The sequence below is a fragment of the Macroventuria anomochaeta genome (assembly GCF_010093625.1).
Source record: "Macroventuria anomochaeta strain CBS 525.71 unplaced genomic scaffold BU25scaffold_23, whole genome shotgun sequence".
NCBI lineage: Eukaryota > Fungi > Ascomycota > Dothideomycetes > Pleosporales > Didymellaceae > Macroventuria > Macroventuria anomochaeta.
Window position 1 is genome coordinate 1,072 of NW_022985384.1, and position 17,828 is coordinate 18,899.

At 53.7% G+C, this 17,828-nt stretch overlaps 7 protein-coding genes and 1 non-coding gene across 8 annotated transcripts; 3 read left to right on the forward strand and 5 right to left on the reverse strand.

Annotated features, from left to right (window-relative positions):
* The first annotated feature begins 643 nt into the window (after positions 1-643).
* BU25DRAFT_t92 lies at positions 644-731 on the forward strand. The gene has a single exon. It is a non-coding gene; the product is annotated as a tRNA-Gly (tRNA).
* Positions 732-1,626: 895 nt separating this feature from the next.
* Positions 1,627-4,939, reverse strand: BU25DRAFT_104621 (HD-domain/PDEase-like protein). Its single transcript, XM_033700270.1, has 6 exons — positions 4,607-4,939; positions 3,910-4,555; positions 3,695-3,861; positions 3,054-3,646; positions 2,254-2,992; positions 1,627-2,193 (listed from the first exon to the last, which is right to left on the reverse strand). Exons 1-6 carry the CDS (start codon positions 4,803-4,805, stop codon positions 1,712-1,714), a joined length of 2,826 nt encoding a protein of 941 aa, XP_033560023.1. The 5' UTR covers positions 4,806-4,939; the 3' UTR covers positions 1,627-1,711.
* Positions 4,940-5,656: 717 nt separating this feature from the next.
* BU25DRAFT_104643 (uncharacterized protein) lies at positions 5,657-6,367 on the reverse strand. The gene has a single exon (XM_033700271.1). It carries the CDS (start codon positions 6,178-6,180, stop codon positions 5,689-5,691), a length of 492 nt encoding a protein of 163 aa, XP_033560024.1. The 5' UTR covers positions 6,181-6,367; the 3' UTR covers positions 5,657-5,688.
* Positions 6,368-7,392: 1,025 nt separating this feature from the next.
* Positions 7,393-8,822, reverse strand: BU25DRAFT_412101 (phosphoesterase-domain-containing protein). The gene is made up of 3 exons (XM_033706716.1): positions 8,338-8,822; positions 7,994-8,290; positions 7,393-7,946 (listed from the first exon to the last, which is right to left on the reverse strand). The coding sequence occupies exons 1-3, from the start codon at positions 8,684-8,686 to the stop codon at positions 7,459-7,461; spliced, it is 1,134 nt and encodes a 377-aa protein (XP_033560025.1). The 5' UTR covers positions 8,687-8,822; the 3' UTR covers positions 7,393-7,458.
* A 325-nt stretch (positions 8,823-9,147) lies between these two features.
* Positions 9,148-11,453, forward strand: BU25DRAFT_412103 (multicopper oxidase). Its single transcript, XM_033706717.1, has one exon. The coding sequence runs from the start codon at positions 9,375-9,377 to the stop codon at positions 11,400-11,402; it is 2,028 nt and encodes a 675-aa protein (XP_033560026.1). The 5' UTR covers positions 9,148-9,374; the 3' UTR covers positions 11,403-11,453.
* A 661-nt stretch (positions 11,454-12,114) lies between these two features.
* BU25DRAFT_459808 (uncharacterized protein) lies at positions 12,115-12,748 on the forward strand (the record flags this gene model as incomplete). The annotated part of the gene is made up of 2 exons (XM_033710312.1): positions 12,115-12,486; positions 12,557-12,748. The coding sequence occupies 2 exons, from the start codon at positions 12,115-12,117 to the stop codon at positions 12,746-12,748; spliced, it is 564 nt and encodes a 187-aa protein (XP_033560027.1).
* A 361-nt stretch (positions 12,749-13,109) lies between these two features.
* On the reverse strand, positions 13,110-15,681 carry BU25DRAFT_370890 (uncharacterized protein; the record flags this gene model as incomplete). The annotated part of the gene is made up of 2 exons (XM_033703964.1): positions 15,547-15,681; positions 13,110-15,467 (listed from the first exon to the last, which is right to left on the reverse strand). The coding sequence occupies exons 1-2, from the start codon at positions 15,598-15,600 to the stop codon at positions 13,110-13,112; spliced, it is 2,412 nt and encodes an 803-aa protein (XP_033560028.1). The 5' UTR covers positions 15,601-15,681.
* Positions 15,682-16,900: 1,219 nt separating this feature from the next.
* BU25DRAFT_318602 (UBC-like protein) lies at positions 16,901-17,368 on the reverse strand (the record flags this gene model as incomplete). Its single annotated transcript, XM_033702228.1, has 1 exon — positions 16,901-17,368. A coding segment is annotated over one exon (468 nt), but the record flags the coding sequence as incomplete, so codon positions are not given.
* Between the last annotated feature and the right edge of the window lie 460 nt (positions 17,369-17,828).

The window sequence follows — 17,828 nt, forward strand, 5'->3', positions numbered from 1 at the left end:
AAGCTCGCAAGGTTGGCGCTTCCAACAGTGCGCAGTATCGTGATTGGATAAGCGCACACAGGGAGGGGGTTGGCAAGCGCCTGATGCACATGGTGTTAGCAACCGCATAATAATGCTGCACTCAGATGCCTTGATTTGAGAAAAGCGCTGAGCAAGATCCGTCCAAAGAAACCTGCTTTATATATTCCCAAAAGTGGCTTTGTGCACTGTGCAGTCCTGGAGCTTTTGCAAACGCAGAGGTCCTTGACACAGGGAATTGATTATAGCTAGGCAGCGCCCAGGCTTCATTAGTAAGGGTGTCCGTAGCACCCACGGGCGGGCAGCAACAGTTCCTGCTTTCGAGAACTGGGCGCAGAAACACCCAATACCTCAACAGTTTCAGATTTTGGAATCTCGTTTGTGTGAACCAGGTTCTGTCCGGTGAGAGGAGGCTCGCAAAGCCTTACGTCAATGTAAAAAATCTCATGTTGCACATCCTCGGTAAGATAGCCACCGAATCTCCCTACCAACAACAATCTAAATGAACGTAGTATGAGGGTTGTGGGTCAGGCTGAGAAAACGTACAACCGCGAGGAGAACACAGTTTTTTATTTTCCAATATATATTTTCAAAACACTCAACTTTATATCAAGCACAAGATATCGCATCGGTGGTTTAGTGGTAAAATTAGCCGTTGCCAAGCTTTACAGCTCAGTTTCGGCTAGCCCCGGGTTCGATTCCCGGCCGATGCAAGACTTTCTTTTTGCCATTACCACCTTTTCAAGGTGGTCGAGATTGTGTAGGAACATCTTTCTGCCCTTGTGCTGCTCTCGAGGTAGTTGCTGGTGTTGGTGTGGAGGGTGCAGGCGCGAAGTTCGGCGGCTGTCGTAGACCATTTGTTTAGTATCATGATTACCAACATGAACTTTTGCAAGTACCATCATGCTGGAGCAAATCATCAAGATAGCTGTTTGAAGGGGAACGGATAGTCCTGGGAGTCGTGGTGTCGGTTTGGAATGGGCCGCTGCTTTGTAGGATCCGAGGAAGATAAGATCCAAAGTATTGACTGATGGTATTTCGAGGGTATCAAGAATATACATTCATTACGGAATAGCTCATTAGTCGCAGCGCGACGCAGGTGAAATCTTAGGATAGCCTGCTGCGTCTCGCAGTCACCCAACGTACCGACACTGTTCGCGATGCCCTTGCGCACCATTCTTAGCAAGTTCTCCTCCTCGCTGCTCCTCGACAACAAACACTAATACCAAGTCGCTAGACCGCCTTCAAGTGCGCGACTCCTTTAAGCCATAAACCAACTATTTTAAAGCGCGCTAACAAACAAACCAAAAATGCATTATGCACAATGCCAAGCTTCGCAGCTTTCGAAGAGAATCGGCTCCATTAGAAGACCCAAGAACGCCCATCTTTGGAAAGTATGAGGATGGGAGATTCATCCGCGCCCGAACAATCCGTTAAAGATACCCGAGGGTCGACAATGATCGCGTAAAACAAAGTAAAAAGTACAGTAAGCGGAGCTTTTCGTGCGCCCGTTATGTCATGCATCGGAGGTATCGTGTCCTAAGGAAATACGGTAACGAGAGGTGTCCTGTTATTAGGAGAGTATGGTGACAGACTTTCAGAAATACTTTTGAAGTAAACCATAGTCATCGTTGACGGATATACAGTCTCAATCCTGTGAATGGATGTGTAGCCGTAGACCAGTTTGGGACGCTCAATCGTCGCTGTTGAACGACCGACCTTGATCGCTGGTAGGTGGGGTTGTCCGGAGTTGCGAGGAGCTGCCGAAGCTCGAGAGTTGTTTTCCCTGCTCTTCTTGGCCCTTGGGCTTCCGCTTGAAGAAACTCTTGAAACGCCCAGTTGTGTTCTTCCTGCCAGGGCTCAACCCAGTCTGCGAATGCGCGTTCGAATCTGGGTGTGACGTAGGAGGATTCAGCATCGACTCTTTAGGTGGATATGGAACATCGTGGTCACCATTTCTGGCATCTCGTGTTGTGCGCCGTTTCGAGCTCATCTGTCGCCACCAACTCGAATCGCGTGACAGATCGGATTGTGTTGCGCCACTTTCACCACTCATCTTGTTGCTATCCCAATGCTGCAATTTGGAGCCTTCAAGATTGCTGTTAGTGCCTTGCAAGAGATCTATCTCCGAATGGCTCTGTGACGATGACTGTTGGACGGGATAAAGCTCAACAACTGGATATATGTCAGCCCCGAGGACACTGTTGGACTGGTCCAATGTACTTTGATGCTTACCCTGACTGCGTCTGGCGGGGGCGGGAGCTGTCACTGGCCTGCCGTTATCTCTGTCCTTTTTGGAGGGAGATCGTGTCAACGTGTCCTTACGATCCGCTTTCGAACGATCCTCAGTGCCAGCATCCGAGCCCCTAGGGGTATCATCGCCCGCATTCGGGGTGTGTGTGACGAGTATCGCTGTAAGGTTCGCATCGCCGCTACCTCGCCGGGAGGAGCTTTGATTTTCACGTGATGCAAGGGCTACCGCAGCGGAAGATCTGCGTGAACCATGAATGCCGCCCTGCATTGAACCACTTGAGCCACGGCGACCGGCTTCATCCTGGACTGTCGGTGGTGCGGGAACAGTAGCGTTCGGCTTGCCTGGGCCGCCAGAGAAGGGGCTCGGGGTAGGGTCGCGCGCGAATGACGCTTGCAGTAGGCCGAGGTGTATGGGAGTCTTCGACTTCCTCCTTTGCTTTTCTTGGTCGATCTTGGTATCCCATATCGATTTGTTGGTCAAGATCTCGTCGACAGCGAAACGCATTGCAGGTAGAATGTCGGTCACGGCTTCGAAAAGAGGCCTTGCAAAGATGTTCATGAAGCCGATCTGTGACTCTCCAAGCTTGATCATATCGTCCCGGACGGGCGGTCCTCCAAATAGACAAGATGGCATCTGTAGCTCTTCTTCCATCAGGCCCTGGTTACTAAACTCATCCGTAAGGATGTTGGCCCATTTGGCGGCTGTCTCGAATTTGCGTGCCTGGAGCCACCTGAGTCAGCAGTAGCTCAAAAGGCCTGAAGAATTAGATGTCGAAACTTACAACATTGCAAATATCCGCGCACTTGATTAGCAAGCCGCAAGTCAAATCCTTGTGTTCCTCGCGAACTTTGACACTCCATCCATCAATGACTCCCTTGTCGTGTGCAATCTTCTCTTGAAGACTTCCCAAATCACTCATGTACTTGAAGTGTAACCCCATGTCTGTAGCAAGAATGTTGTTGATCATCAGTTTGCGCATAGCAATGTCGGAGAAGACCTTTGGCCAGTAACGCCGTAGTATTTGTGAGTATGCGGCACAATGGAAGGATTCGAGCACAGATCGATCGTTGTAAAGCTGTGCCAAGGGTGCGTTGAGCGCGACCAAGAATGCGTTGTTGACACCGGGATGACCAACGTCGTGTCCAATTGCAGATATCAACAATGTGAGCGCGTCGAACGGCTTAAGTAGGTCGGCAATTGGTGATTTCTTGTTAGAAGGCTCTTCGTTGGTCGGAGGGTAACTGGGTAAGGTGCCTATTCGCACCAGGAAGTGGAACAGCGCTTGAAGGACATCGACGACGTGACGGAAGTTGTGGTACTTGACGAACTCATTATACGCCGTACGACTGGCCATGAGAAAGACGATGAGTTCATCTAGAAAGTAAGTCAGTGACGGAATTTGAGTCAAGGCAATTAATATACCTTCGGTCATCTGCCACTGTGAGAGTTCTGGAGACGAGAGTGCATGCTCAAGCATGACCAGTGCGGCGTATAATAGCTCATCATCAGTAAAGTTGTGCGCTGAAAATGCCCAGGTAGCAACTTTGTCCTCGACAACTCTCTTTCTCTCAGGTTCCAGTTCGAAGTCCCTACTCATGTAAGCTTTGGGCTGGACCCTGATTTATTGATCAACTTACGAGGCATCTAACGAGTCCCCAACGGTCTCTGGGTTGCAAATACCGGTCATCAAACTGGATACCATAGCCTCACGTAAGTATGCGTATGGCTTTGCATCGTCCACACCGACCCACGATAGCTTCCTATTCCTCTTAGTCGTCAGAAAGCTGGCATCTTCGCGTGTGGCCTCTTTCTGTAATCGATAGGCATGTACCGCCAAGCCATGCATACGGTCTTTTGATAACGGACTTGATAGCACATCCACGGCACCAGAGTCCAGGTACTTGGACAATCTAACAGTATCAGTGAGGACTTGAGTCTTGTTAAGACTCAATGGAGGAGTGGCGGCGGACGCAGATTCGCGTTCCAGGCCGGTCAGCATGACAACAGGGACCACCAGCTTGGAGAAGTTTCTTGACGATATCTCTGAAGAAATATGTGTGAGCAGGTGTGTACTGTATGTATCGTCTGGCTCGCCGTTGTCTACCCTCGTTATACGTGGAGACGTAGGAGATGGTGTACGAGGTTCGCGCGACAACCGTTTTAACCGTAATTCTTCGTCATACGGTACATCGAGGATAACAAAGGTCGGTATGTTGGACTTGGTAGCATCGACAAGCTGGGCGATCTTGGACAGACATGAGCTGCCAGAACCGCAGATGTGGACTGGGTGGTCTGTAAGCAATGGCACAAAACTAAGCTACGGAAGCTGCTTACCTTCATTGAAGATGGACAGAATGGCCTCGACGTTCGCATGCACCTCAACAGGCGGCGTCTTGCCAAGCGCAAAGTAGCTCTGTCCAACATTGCCTGTGCTCGTTCTTGCAATGAGAGAGCTGGACAGCGTCTCTCGTTTTACGTGCTCGTCGTTGGCTCGCCGGTCAACGTATATGACGTTGCACGCGCCATGTTCCATGGTCTCCACCTATGCAGCGGCGACCAGCCTACGGTGGTCTCCGGCGTCCGGGTGGCTGCCGCGCAGAGGAGAAGGAGGCGGAAGGGTACAGAGAGATCGAGATAGGTCGCAGGTAGGTATCGCAATGGGACGCGTGGAGGGTGCTGAGTCGGTGCACAGGCGCGCTGGAAGGACGGCTCAGTCGACGATGTGCAGCAGGGGCTGGCCGTAGTGCATGTGAAGGTCAATGGCAGGACTGGCCGCAGCGACGGTGTTCGCTCGACAGTTCGCTAGACGAGTGCAGCCGCAGCGGGCGTGGGGGAAGCGCAAAGAATCAGACACGCGGGCGGGAGTGCGCCCGTTGATCTGAGATGCGACCTGAAACGACGACGTAGAGCACAGCGCCAGGGAACCCAGTGACACAGAGGGAAGCGGTTCCACGCTCTCGTGCAGCAGCAGCAGCAGCAGCAGCAGCAGCGCACAACAGGACTAGCGTTTGCGAGGTGCGAGGAAGGCGCGAACGGCGGGTAGCGACGTTGGAGGGCAGGCGCGGTCGCGGGCGGACACAGCAGCGCTGGCAGCGTCTCAATGCAGCAGGAACGGTCGGCGAGGGCGCGTGCGCGGCGCGAGACGGTCGAGATGCAGATGCGCTGCCGGTGGCTGGGGGCGCAAAGGGGACACGCAGCGAGGACGGGCGTGGGCAGCAGAGGCTGAGGCAGCGAGAAGCAGGGCGCAGGGGCTCTCCACGGTCAACGGTGGGTGCTGGGTGCTGGGTGCTGGGTGGTGCAGTGGGAGCAGCGTCAGTGTCGCAAGCAGCGGCGCACTCGTGGCAGGCCTCTGAGCAGCATTGGGCGCACTACACAGCAGGCAGAGTGCAGAGGGGCAGCGCAGACGCAGGCGGGGATCAGGGCGTGCGTGTCTTGAGATGTGGAGGAGGAAGACGTGAGAGGTGCGAGGTGTGGGTACGACGAACGACTCGTGAACGAAAGCAGTTTGGACCGCTCCTTCCTCCCCACTCAGAGCTCAGCTTGGATTCCACATGGAAGCTGCCTGGAAGCGCCAATTGTTCTCGAAGCATTTTCTCTCCGCCAGATCCTCCGTTGACAGCGCGCAGCCCAGCAGCTCGCCGACCCAGTGCGGGCGCCCTCGTTCCTAAGCACGCTACCACCTGGCTCCCCAAGCTGTCAGTTGAACGTTGCCCGTCGCCAGCGGGTGTGCGTCCCTGCCCAGCGGTCGCCCACGGGTGCTGGCCCTGCCATGCCTGTCCGCCCGGCGAACCATAAAGAGCCGCCTGGCCGCCTGGCCGCCTGCGGATTCTGAAACGACTCAATACACAGCCTGTGCTGACAGCGGTATGAATACACTGGCCGACTGCCCCGTTGGGTTGGTCTACCATGTACCGGCACAGCTGGCAGGCAACTCCACCCGCGTGCACCGTGATGTTTCTCGTCCTCCTGACTGCACCCTGGGTGCATCTGACACCAGGACGACAAATCTCACATCAACAATCGTGTTGTCCCCGCTCGTCATCGCCGCTGCGTCGTCATCCTGCGACTCCACATCAGCGTGGAAACATTCTGGAAGTGGCAAACGCACAGAAACGAGCGCGCTCTGAGACAGCTCCATCACCGTTCACCCACCTCACTGGCTCGCAGCGCAGATCGCACCAGTCGCTCAAACGCTGCTGGCACTCTTCGGGCCGCTTGCGGAATTGCGAAGCATGTTGATCGACATCGCTGATCTTCGGTCGCGTGTCTGAAGGATGCGCACCTTACTTCGGCACGCATTGTCGTCCTTGCTTCAGTGCATCTCGAGATCTTGGCCATCTGTGTACCTCCAGGCTGCGCATACCGATGACATTATCATGTTCTGAAAGTCGTGCTGTGTATCTTTCCGTCCATACGTCTGCGTTAACGCCAAAAGGGCAGGTGCCAGTCGTCCTCCCAAACGCTCGGGTTGCGCTACACGTAGACAGAAAGGGCCCGCGACCACCCACCAAGCTGCATCTACAATTGGCATCTTCTCCGCCTGGTGCAGCGAAGAGCAGCAGCAAGACACCAAAGATCAGCATGGATCTCGAGACGAAAACCGCCAGAGGTCTCAGCTTGCTGAACACGTTCATTTGTCCTCATCCTCAACACCATGTTATCCACCAATTTGCCGGCGGCGGCCATATCGGCCTCTAGCGCAATGACATGTTGCGCCTCGGCAACAAGGGCTGACGATCGACTACCAATATCAGCTGAAATCCGGGGCTTCGCTGCCTATTCGGAGATGACACGCCGTCAACTGCTCCACCACCTTCACCCTAACAACGATCGCGACTTCGGCCCTGCTGAACAACTGCCGGCATCTCCCAGCGTCAGCCAGCCAGGGGCCTCGGCAGATGACCTCAACCTGGTACCGTACCTGCACTTGATGCTGCGATTCGACAACACAAGCATGCCTTCGCCTGCGACTGACCGCAATAAGTATTGAGATAAGACCAGATGACGACATTCGAGTGCGAAGATGCAAGACGGCGCCTCAGTCACGGGCGATACTTCACCCTTGCAGAATCAAGGACGTGACGCACAGGGCACCGTCCACGTTGATGAAGCCGACTTGCTGAACAATCATATTCAAAGTCTCACGATCTAGCTAACGCTCACTCCAACTGTACCTCCAGTTCGAATCACTTGAACTCCGCCTGGGGGTGCATGCCATCTGGAATCTCAACACCCTTAGTATAAGCAGACTGGTTCAACAGCTTTCCCCACGTCTGCACAACAGCCGGCAACACAGTCCTCCCAGCATGCTTCGCCTGAGTGTTCGGCACCGGCCAAGGCACAGAGGTGTTCTTATCGTTCAGCTTTCCAGCATAGCTGCTGTTGAAGAACATCTGTGAGAATGGCACCGCACCACTCCATTTTCGCAGCTCGTCACCAGTCTTCTCGGCAACGAACTTGTATACATTGGCGCCAACGTCCCATCGCCCTAGGTTGTGGAGACCCCAATTGGCTTGCACAGTTGACAGCTCGCTGTAGTGGTTGTAGTAGGTGTCGTCTGTGGTGCCGATGAGTTTCTTTGGGATGGCGTCGCCGAGTAGCAGACCAACGATGCGGTTCTGCTGAGCGTATGAGTGGTTCTCGTCGAAGGTTACGATGACAAGGGTATTTTTCACTGTTCCTTGTCAGCACATTTCCTCAAGGGTAAGAGTGAAGACGTACTGAAGTTCTTGTTGTTGAGCAGCGGCTCGAGGAAGTTGCGAGTCCACGTGCCAGCGACCGTGACGGTGGTATCGTGTCCGTCGCTCGTCATGTTTGGCGTGATGAACATCCACTGAGGCAGTTTATTGTTCTTCAGGTCCTCCTGGAAAAGCGTCAAGTTCTTGATGTTCGCCAATCTCTCAGGCTTCAGCGCAACCGAATCGTACAGCACAGCCGGGTTGTGCTTGCGCACGTACATATTCGCGCCGGTTGTCTGGTTGCGATAATCGAAGCCTTGGTAGCCGGTGTAGGGCATGTCTACTTGCTGTCAGGATGACTCTAATAATGACATAAACTATACTTACCCTCCTGGTACTCTCCCCAGCTAATACCCTTGTCCTCCAACAGATCAACAACAGTCGAGACGTTCGAAGGGATATTGATCATGTCGTCGTGGTTGATACCATAGTAGTCGCCAGAGACGGCAGCGGCGTAATTTGGCATCGAGGGGTGTGTCACGGCGAACTTGTTGGTAAGAGAGATACCCTTCTTCGCCAGCGCAGCCAAGTTGGGATCCCCAATAGCGAGGTCATAGTCGGTGTTCTCGAGCCAAATGATTGCGATGCGGTCGAACGCCTTGCCCTTGACCCAGTCCTTCTTCGCAAGACCCTGAGCAGCTAGCAAAGCCAGTGCCAGGAGTGTTTTGGAGAACATGTTGAACACTAAAGAGGTGTTCTTTGCGCGGTAGGTCGGTGATTCCCTCACAGCAACGAACGAGCAGAAATGACAGACAAATGCTCAACAACAGCAACAGCAGCAACAGCAACAGCAACAGCAGACAAGATAAAAGCACAACTGCACAACACGATCAGGAGTCCTCATATTATTGTTTACGCCGCATTCATTGATTTCCGCTCTAGCCTTCTGCACAGCATCTTTCCATGCTCCACACCTTCCACCTATGGCAACCTCCATGCGAACAACGTGTGCAGTCAAGTGTCAACCGTCACCTGTCAACGTCAAGCGACCCTGAACCGAACCAGGTGACTTAAGCTTTTCGGGAAGGTAATCAAGCTTTGATGACAGAGCGTGCGTGCCTGATTGGCGCTGCTTGGCTCGGGAATACCTGGGTGGGGCTGCGAAGAGATTGATCCACACGGGTCTTAACAGGCTCCGTGGGACAACAACCAGCGGTTGTGCATCGCCACAGGAAAAACCGGAAGATGGCGGCGTTAAGATTAAGGATGGCGCAGGCGGGTGTCGTTGCGAAGTGCTTTGCTGACTTCAACACGATGCGTGATTGTCAGTGCCTTTCAATTTTCAGTAGGTACATCCATCAGGGCTAGGAAAAGCACGCTAAGAGCTGGATTAACACGGATGGTCATTTTTTGTCGCAATAAATATGCATCGAGACAAGGCTGTCAGGATGAAAGAGATTTCAAGAGCCGCCCAGATGAATGAAGAAGAACAAGTCGGGTTGTTAAGAGAAAACTACGAAGATCTCGAGCAAAGCGTCGAATCGAAAGATGAGGAAGATACATTCACAGAAAAGCTAGTAAAACCTCGAAGACCACAGCGATATTGGGCCAAGAGCTGTGTCGTCCTACTACTGTCGATATGCACTCTCGTGCTTATCGTACATTGGTATCGAGGACCGCGAAAACGTGGTACAGCTGTTCCCTCGGCGCAGGCAAAACTTCGATCAGAAGATGACTACATTCTGGATCCAAGTTGGGACTTCAATGCCGCACCCATTACGAGAGAATTCAGTTGGATCATACAAGACCACGAACTGAACCCAGATGGCGTATATCGACCGATGATGCTCATCAACTCCACTTTCCCCGGCCCCTTGATCGAAGTCAACGAACACGACGAAGTAATCGTACACGTGCACAACCGCGCCACAAACGCGACATCCATACACTGGCACGGTCTCTACCAAAATGGCACAGTCCACATGGATGGCACAGTAGGCATAACAAATTGTCCAATCGCGCCCGGCCAGTCTTTCACCTACCGCTTCAACGTCACCGGCCAGAGTGGGACCTACTGGTACCATAGCCACGTCTCCATGCAAGCCTCAGACGGCCTGGTCGGCCCGCTCGTTATACACAGTCGCCAGGAGAAAGAGCTACAGGAAGTTCAGTACAAGCAAGACCGCGTGGTCTTGCTCTCAGACCACTACTACGATCCCTCGCCCGAGCTGCTGATGCAGTACCTCGCCCCCGGCTCCGAAAACGATGAGCCCGTTCCCCCATCTGCACACATCAACGGCCGTAACGTGCGCAACTGCACTGCGCTACCCGGTCGGAATTGCTCCACTCACGGCTTGAGCAATGCGCTCTTCTCTCTACCTTCGAATGAGAGCACACGCTTACGCATCATTAACGTCGGCGCCTTCGCAGAGTTCTCGTTACAGGTAGATGAACACGAGTTCAGCGTCACGGAAGTAGATGGCACAAACGTGCATCCGCAAGCTATTCACCGACTCAACATTAACCCCGCGCAGCGGTACAGTATCGTTCTTTCTCCGCCATCGGAGCCGAAGGGTGAGGGGTATTGGATGAGAGCACGGATGGTGACGCATTGTTTTGCTTATGAGAATCCGGAGATGGAAGAGGAAGTGTGGGGTGTGGTGCGGTATGATACTTCGTCCCTGGTTTCTGGTGGGAAAGTAGGGGGTGGAGAAGTGGAGAAGCCGCGAAGTAGAGACTGGCCAGAGATCATCGAGGTTGAATGTCGCGATCTCAACACGACTACGCTGCAGCCTGTTGAGGTTGTGAGGGCCCCGGAGAAAGCGGATGATTTTATCTACTTGAGGAGTAGTTTCCAGATCGGCAACTGGAGACTTAGTCGTGGGTTCTTGAACGAGAGCTCGTGGAGAGGCAACGCAACGAGAACAGTTCTGCACACGTTACTGGACAGCAACAAGGCTACGGATATAGACGCTGTGGGGGCTGGGTTCGACATGACCAACTTTGACGGAAAGACGCAGATGGTATACACAACCCACGGTATCCGAACCATCGACATCCTAATCCAGAACATGGATGACGGAAACCACCCCTTCCACCTCCACGGCTACAAATTCTGGGTCCTCAAGCAAGGGAAGGGGTACGCACCGCAACCCTTTTCCACACCTTCTCTATACGACGGCATCGACCTCATAAACCCATTGAGGAGAGATACAGCCAGTATTGAAGCGTATGGGTGGATGCTGATACGTTTCGTCGCCGACAATCCTGGCGCGTGGGCTTTTCACTGCCACATTGGGTGGCACAATGAGGCAGGGCTGGGGATTGTGTTTGCTACGAGGGTTGATGAGATACGAGAAGTGCCGGCGGAGGTTAGGGATATGTGTGAGGTTGAGGGGGTGGAGAAGGGTATGGGTCCTGAAGACAGTCTGTGGGAAGGTGTGTGGGATTGAGATTGGAAGAGCTACAGTCCTGCGTTCACAGTGTATAATAATGAACAGAGAAATTACATTGTAGAAGACTTGTCAACGGCGGTTTGGTGTTGCGCTTTGTTCCTCGGTCTGTTCCTTTACTACGCCCCAGGGCGTTATTGCCTTGTTGACTGGCGTTTTGCTCAATTCGTCCGAACAGCAAGCGCGTCCAAACAACAAGTTCGGACAGAAGTCTAGACCTTCCTTCAGTTTTCAGCCATCGTTTCGTGCCTCTTCTTGAGCATTTTTACCTACGGATGTACCTTTCTTGTCGACGTTTATCTTCTCCATCAAACCAAACAGCAAGCACAGTGCACAAAATGACATCCTCTATACATATTGTGCCCTCAAAATCTTCGGACGTCGTCTCTTGTCCAGTACGCACTTGCGACACGCGTACCCTTGTTCTTCACCACCTTATATATACACTTCCAACAACATCCTCCTTGTGCTTCACTGCATCGCTACTTCAAGTATACACAATGCTTCACTATCCGGCCCAATGGCCGCCCTCAGTCGTATATCAAGTGCGTCCGATCTGGCTTGTAGAGATCATCGAACAGCCACAGCATCGACCATCTCCACCAAACACTGTTACACAAGCTCTTCGGGAAAGCCACAAACAATGGATCCATCCAATCCACCGTCGCACCATCGGTCAGTGCATGGACCTAGCCAACTCCCATCCTCAGCCATGCCCAAGCATGTCAAGTCCAAGTCCATCACGTCCATGGTCGGCATCAACCGGCCATGGACACTTGCGGCTCTTTACCCGGCCCTCATGTTCTGTGGGGGTTCGTACCTCTGGCCGACCAAGCCCACGGCCTGCTTCGTCACCGTCATATTCGCCTGGATCGGATTCCTTGTGTGGGACTATCGTTGCAAGAACAAGTCCGCATCGTCCCTCAAGGCTCTTGGCATGATCTGCCACACCATCCCGGCACTGTACCTTTACGGTACTTGCTACTTCGCAGAACATGCCGCCAATGCCGCTGATATCTGGTTGATCTCCGTCTTGGTCTTCCAGTGCTGCCGTACTATCACCCATATCTTCGCAGTGCCAGACGTAGGCTACCATCTTTGCTGAGTCTACTCACTCCTGGACGTTGTTTTTTGCGCTGTTCTACTTCCTGCAGCTCACCAAGCTGGTGAAGACGGCGGCTTGGTGGTGGGCTCACCCGATGGGTTTCCTGTTGCACTTCGTCTTCCCGATATACCCTGCCTTTACGTATCGCCATTCCATTATGAAGATCCACATGGCTTTCACGTGTTTGGATATGCAGTGGTCTGGTCGTAAGCTGCCACCGCCGGAGAAGAAGGTGGAGTAGGTGGTCTGTTGGATATGTCATGTCAACTCATAGGCCCGCCGCATGTAGACCCCTACATCGCACGCAGCCTTTTGTTTTTCTTGTCTTGAAGCGCGCATGGAAGGCGTTGTATACCTTTCCCCACCTCTTGCATGGTCCGGCGTTCATGTTATGATTTCTGCATAGACAACGACAGTCCAAAGCGCAGCTGTGAAGCACTATCTAGATAGATGTACCTATACCTGTAGATCAGCAACCAAAATCGACGATGTACAAACCATATCTCCGACTCGTGAATTCATTGCAGGCTCTGTACCTGATATATAGCTATAAACAGTCCACATCGCTCCGCTCAAACCATCGTATCATAAACATGCCAGTATCAAAACCACTGCCTCCCCTCCATCTTCGCCCACCACCTCCCCCTCTCCCCCTCCTCCCTAGGCCCCACAAACTCCAACACCTGATCATTCCTACCCACCCTAATATCCAAATCAAAAATATCATTCGCAACCCTCCTCTCCTCGCGTGCCCCCAGACAAAAACTCGCTCGCACCCTCACACCACCGTCTCTGGCCTTCGCCACGGGGCTCAAAAACGGGCCAATGTCGCTTGCAACCCTATACGCGAGCGCGGAGGGCGTGAAACGCGTTTTGAGTGCTACGGCCCAGCGATTGAATTCTTGCCGCGGCGCGCTGGGTTCCGGTGCAGGCATCATGGCGCCGTCGACGGGGTGTTCGACTCCCGGGCTGCGCGGGGGCGTGACGATGACGAGGGCTGTGCTGGAGGGTGAGCGCGTGTCCATCCAGCTCTGTATAATCTCGACATCGCGGTACGTGTCCTCGAAGAACGTCAGCAGCCAGAAACTGACCACGATCTGGCGCAGACTGTGGTATTGTAGGAGCGGGGCGAGGAGTGGCGTGGTGTCCGGTGTGAGGTGCGAGAGGATGGGGCAGCCATTGTAGCCGCAGATCTTGAGTTCCTGGATCGTGGACGCGTGGTGCAGGGCGAGTGTGTGCAAGAGCGGAGGTTCAGCGCTCCATCCGAATTCTGGGACGAATGTGAAGGGCGAGGGGATCGCAGGGCGCCGCTTGTAAGCGGCCAGCATGCCCGCGCTGTCTTCTTCTTCGAGGTCCCATGCGAAGTCTGAAGTGTGCCCGGCGTCGAGGGCTTTCAGGCGCGCGCCGCCGGCGCCCCAGGTGTTGCCCACGGGGAAAGAGACGCCGATGAAAACGATTTTCTGGAGGGGGCAATAGTGTAGAGCGCGTAGGATTTCGCGCTTTTCGTCTCGCGGGATGCCGCCTTCGAGTTTGATTTGTTTGACTTTTCGCATGTGGGGTGTGAATTCGACGATGAATCTCCTGCGCCGGATGCGTTGGTGGGCGGCTTCAACACTACTGCTGTCGTCAGTCGTGGGCTCTCCGTTACCGGTGTAGTATGTATCGAGACGCAGGTCGGTCAAGACCATAGCCAGATGTGCGATTAGTATTCGACATCTGCTTTGGGTCTCGACTGAAGGCCTGGTATGATTGTAGAACTTGTCGAGCGGCCACGCAAGGCACTTGATCTTAGGATGCTCTTCCAAGAAGGTAAGGAATGTGTCTTCTAAAAGGAAAACGTCGTTAGGAAGCTTGGTCAGCGGCAGCACAGCGTTGCGCATTTGGAAGGCGACCAGATGTGGGAATCTGAGCGCAGCTAGGCCCTTCAGGAATACACTCGATTCATCACGTTTGTCATCGTGCTCTCGTTGGCGCCATAGTATCCAATCGAGATCAAGCCGGGTCAGCGTCGACTGTGAGAACTGGAACAACCATTGCATTGGGCGCTTTGGTACCGTAGGTGTTCTTGGGACGGTATCGGCAGGCAAGCTGTCAACAAACTCATGGATTCCAGGAAGTTCTTTCCAAATCGTTTCGTCAAACGCTCTTCCCACAGCTGTCATCGCTCCCGGCGTGGGCGCCATGAGCTGAACTGGCAGATCTTTCTGTGAGAACTCGACTGTCGTACCGACCCAGGCGCCTGCGCCATTGTGCACCTCGTAGTAATGACCTCCACGAGCAAGCTTCATGTCTAGCCACGCCATTTCATGTCTGTTCCCAGCATCCCATGCTTCTGCTCTGAGACGGCGTAGCCTGACGGATTCCAGTCCAGTGTCGCTGGCAGGTCCCAGGAAGCTTGAATTTCTTATGTCAAAGGCACAGCACTCCAGCCATAGCTTTCGCAGTGGGACCACCCGCGGCCGTTTATGGTCTAGGAAGCCTGAGATAAGACCAGTTGTCAAATGCCAATGTCCGTATACAATGCGTAGGGTGTGCACGTTGACCAAGTTGCAAATTGCCACCCTGAGCAGTTTATGGAGTTTTGTGTCGGTGGAGAGGTTCGCGGCATCAAGGTGCATGCGTGGGAGCTCGGTGAATATATTCGGCGTGGGCAGATGGCAGCGGTGCGTGAGAGTTCGGACCTTCGAGGCCAGCGTGGGATTGGTAGCCAGTATGTACAACTTTTCGATTATAGGAGTATCATCGTGTTCGTCTGACTCGCCGCGGGCTCGCTCTTTCGAGGATTCATCTGTACAATCATTCATATGCAGCGTCCGCTTGTCCACCAAACAGACGTTCTGCCAGAGAAGGTCGGTCGCATGGCGGTGAAGGGTGTGGGAGGTGAGGGCAGCCCTCTTGAGGTCTGTGGTGTTAAAATGGGATACTATGAGCTGCAGTAGTTCTTCGGGGAGGCTCTCGAGCTTGTATATGTAGTTAGCGCCTGCATTAATCGAAGCGGAAGTGAGTACAACTGCGCACGGCAGCGCAAGGGAGACGTACCGAGCTTCCTGCTGCCCACGGCGAGCTTGGCTCGCGCCGAACAAGTGTGGTCATGACGTTGTAGTTGCGCAAGTAGAGATGTGCATCTTGCAGCACGGAAAAGGAAATACTGCGCGTGAGAGCTGAGTATTAATCTGAGGCTTGGGGGTGAATACAGGGCTGATGTCATTCGCAAGCGCTGTGGGCCTTCATGCAGAGCAAGTTCCCCGCGTCTTCACCAGCTTCACATGCCCCACTTGACGCGCCAACGACCACCATCACGCGTCTGTGATTCTACAGCATGTCACAAGAGGACACGGGGGAGGTCTAGCTACTTCGTATTCGTTGCGTTTGATTCTTCAATATGTAAAACTACACCCATCTCTGCTGTCTGTTCAAATGCGAGAATCTCGGCTTTGCGCGTCCGACTTCATCGTGTATCGAGACCAATACACTGGGTCCTGCGCAACGCCCAATGTTCATGGACGTATAGAAGCCGGTGCCACTCGAAAGAGGTCCATGGCCTTCACGCCTTCGAGCTTCCGCTTCCGCTTCCGCCTCGCCCACCCCGCCCCCCTGATCCGCCACGTCCAAAGCCTCCCCCGCGACCGCCGCGATCGGTTTTGTCGTCCCCATCACCAAGCCTCCTGCAAGTACCATACCTAAGGCCGTGGAGAGAACTAGGCGGACCGACCGGATCAGGTATAGTTCCCCCGCGGCCAAACCAGGAGAAGAAGCCACGGCCACGGCCACGACCACGACCACGTCCACCGTCTGCTCCGCCTGATGGAGCTGACGGCGCTGTTGAATGATCACCCGGCCCTGCGCCGAGCACTTGTCCTCGACCAAGAAAACTGTAGCCAGGATGATGTGTCCCACGGCCTCTGTATCCGCCACGCAGTGCTTCGAATGAAGCAAGATAATCGTCGTAGTCATCCATGTCCGAGGCGATATTCATGTCTTCGTCGCCATCGAAGCCAAAGCCGGCAGGATCCACTCCATAGTACGATGAGAGTGGCCCTGGGGCGGGTGGTAGGGTAGATATTTGGGAGCCCTCAGGCTGTGTACCCTCAACACGCGGTTTCTTAGATTGCGGTTCGGCATCCTCTTCCTGTAACTCTGGAAGCGCAACAGTTGCACCATACCTCTGCAGTCGTTCGTGCAGTTCGGGTAGTATCGCACGGTAGCCAGTCTCACGGCCCTCGACATGGAAGTCTGACAGGTAATCTGGCAATCCGGGAGTCGCAACATGTCGGTTAGGCCTGGACTTTCCGCTCCACTCGATGACTGTACGCAGGATCTTGTCCGCGTTGGCTTTGAAGTGTTGCTCAACAACATCTTCCCAGATTCGAGGTGCTTTCTCCAACCAGCCGAGCATTGCTAGTCGAACAGTCAGCTCGCGAAGCCTGCCATTGTAGGCCTCAGAGGCACTGTTGGCGTGGCCGCGGCCATAGCTGCGTTCTCTGCCTGGTTCATTGTACCATGGCTGTTCACAAAACACCATAGCCTGGAGGGAGACTAGAACCTGAAGAAGTGTCGATTCCCCCGGCTTCCAAGGCTCTCCCGACCAGGTGCCCAATAGGGACAGGCAGACTTTGCCGTCAGCGTAAAGGTTCGGGTTGATCCCATGTACTCCACCTCCTGTTCCTTTGAAGGAGACTAACGGTGGCACGTTCGGATACTCCGCGGGACAGAAGATGTCGAATTCAAAGATCCCATTCTCATACGGAGTATCTCCAGGGCCGATGATGACGCACTTCATCACATCCAATCGGGATTCTCCATGTCGGACGAAGATGTTGGGTGGAAGACTGGTGTTCAGAACATTAATCTCGGAGACCAAGCATTTGAAACGACCAGGGGCTGAGCGGAACTGCGCTTGTGCCTTTGTCGCAAACGCATGTGAAGCGCAGATCTGATGATCAGTAACATCACCGATAGCAGCTACTTCCCCGCTGGAAATAGTCGGCGCAGTAGTATGCGAGGCTTCAGAATCTGGCGTCAGAATGTGTGCTGAGAGGCTTTTCCACAATTCCGAGATCTTGCGGCAAAGGTAGAGAAGCTCGTGATCGCTGCCGGCACTGTAGATAGTCTTGTGGTGCTCGGCATTTTTCACCAGCAGGTCACTGAGCTTGCTCAGTTCGCGCAGACTATCGGCAATGGATGGAGCAATTCCGCTTGATGAAGCTTCTACGTGGCGGTATGTTTGTGTGAGCAAGTTGCACAGCTCCGGCTGCTGGGGTTTCCCGGTGAAAATTGTCAAGCTAGCCGTGGTGTAATGCATACCGATGACTTTCACAAAG

Coding starts and splice junctions, on each gene's coding strand:
- BU25DRAFT_412103 (XM_033706717.1), top strand. CDS start 9,375: ATGCATCGAGACAAGGCTGTCAGGATGAAAGAGATTTCAAGAGCCGCC.
- BU25DRAFT_104643 (XM_033700271.1), bottom strand. CDS start 6,180: ATGGTAGACCAACCCAACGGGGCAGTCGGCCAGTGTATTCATACCGCT.
- BU25DRAFT_104621 (XM_033700270.1), bottom strand. CDS start 4,805: ATGGAACATGGCGCGTGCAACGTCATATACGTTGACCGGCGAGCCAAC. Junction 4,556..4,606: donor TCTGTCCATCTTCAATGAAG/GTAAGCAGCTTC, acceptor CAGACCACCCAG/TCCACATCTGCGGTTCTGGC. Junction 2,194..2,253: donor CCCCGCCAGACGCAGTCAGG/GTAAGCATCAAA, acceptor ACATATATCCAG/TTGTTGAGCTTTATCCCGTC.
- BU25DRAFT_412101 (XM_033706716.1), bottom strand. CDS start 8,686: ATGTTCTCCAAAACACTCCTGGCACTGGCTTTGCTAGCTGCTCAGGGT. Junction 8,291..8,337: donor CTGGGGAGAGTACCAGGAGG/GTAAGTATAGTT, acceptor GACAGCAAGTAG/ACATGCCCTACACCGGCTAC. Junction 7,947..7,993: donor GCTCAACAACAAGAACTTCA/GTACGTCTTCAC, acceptor GACAAGGAACAG/TGAAAAATACCCTTGTCATC.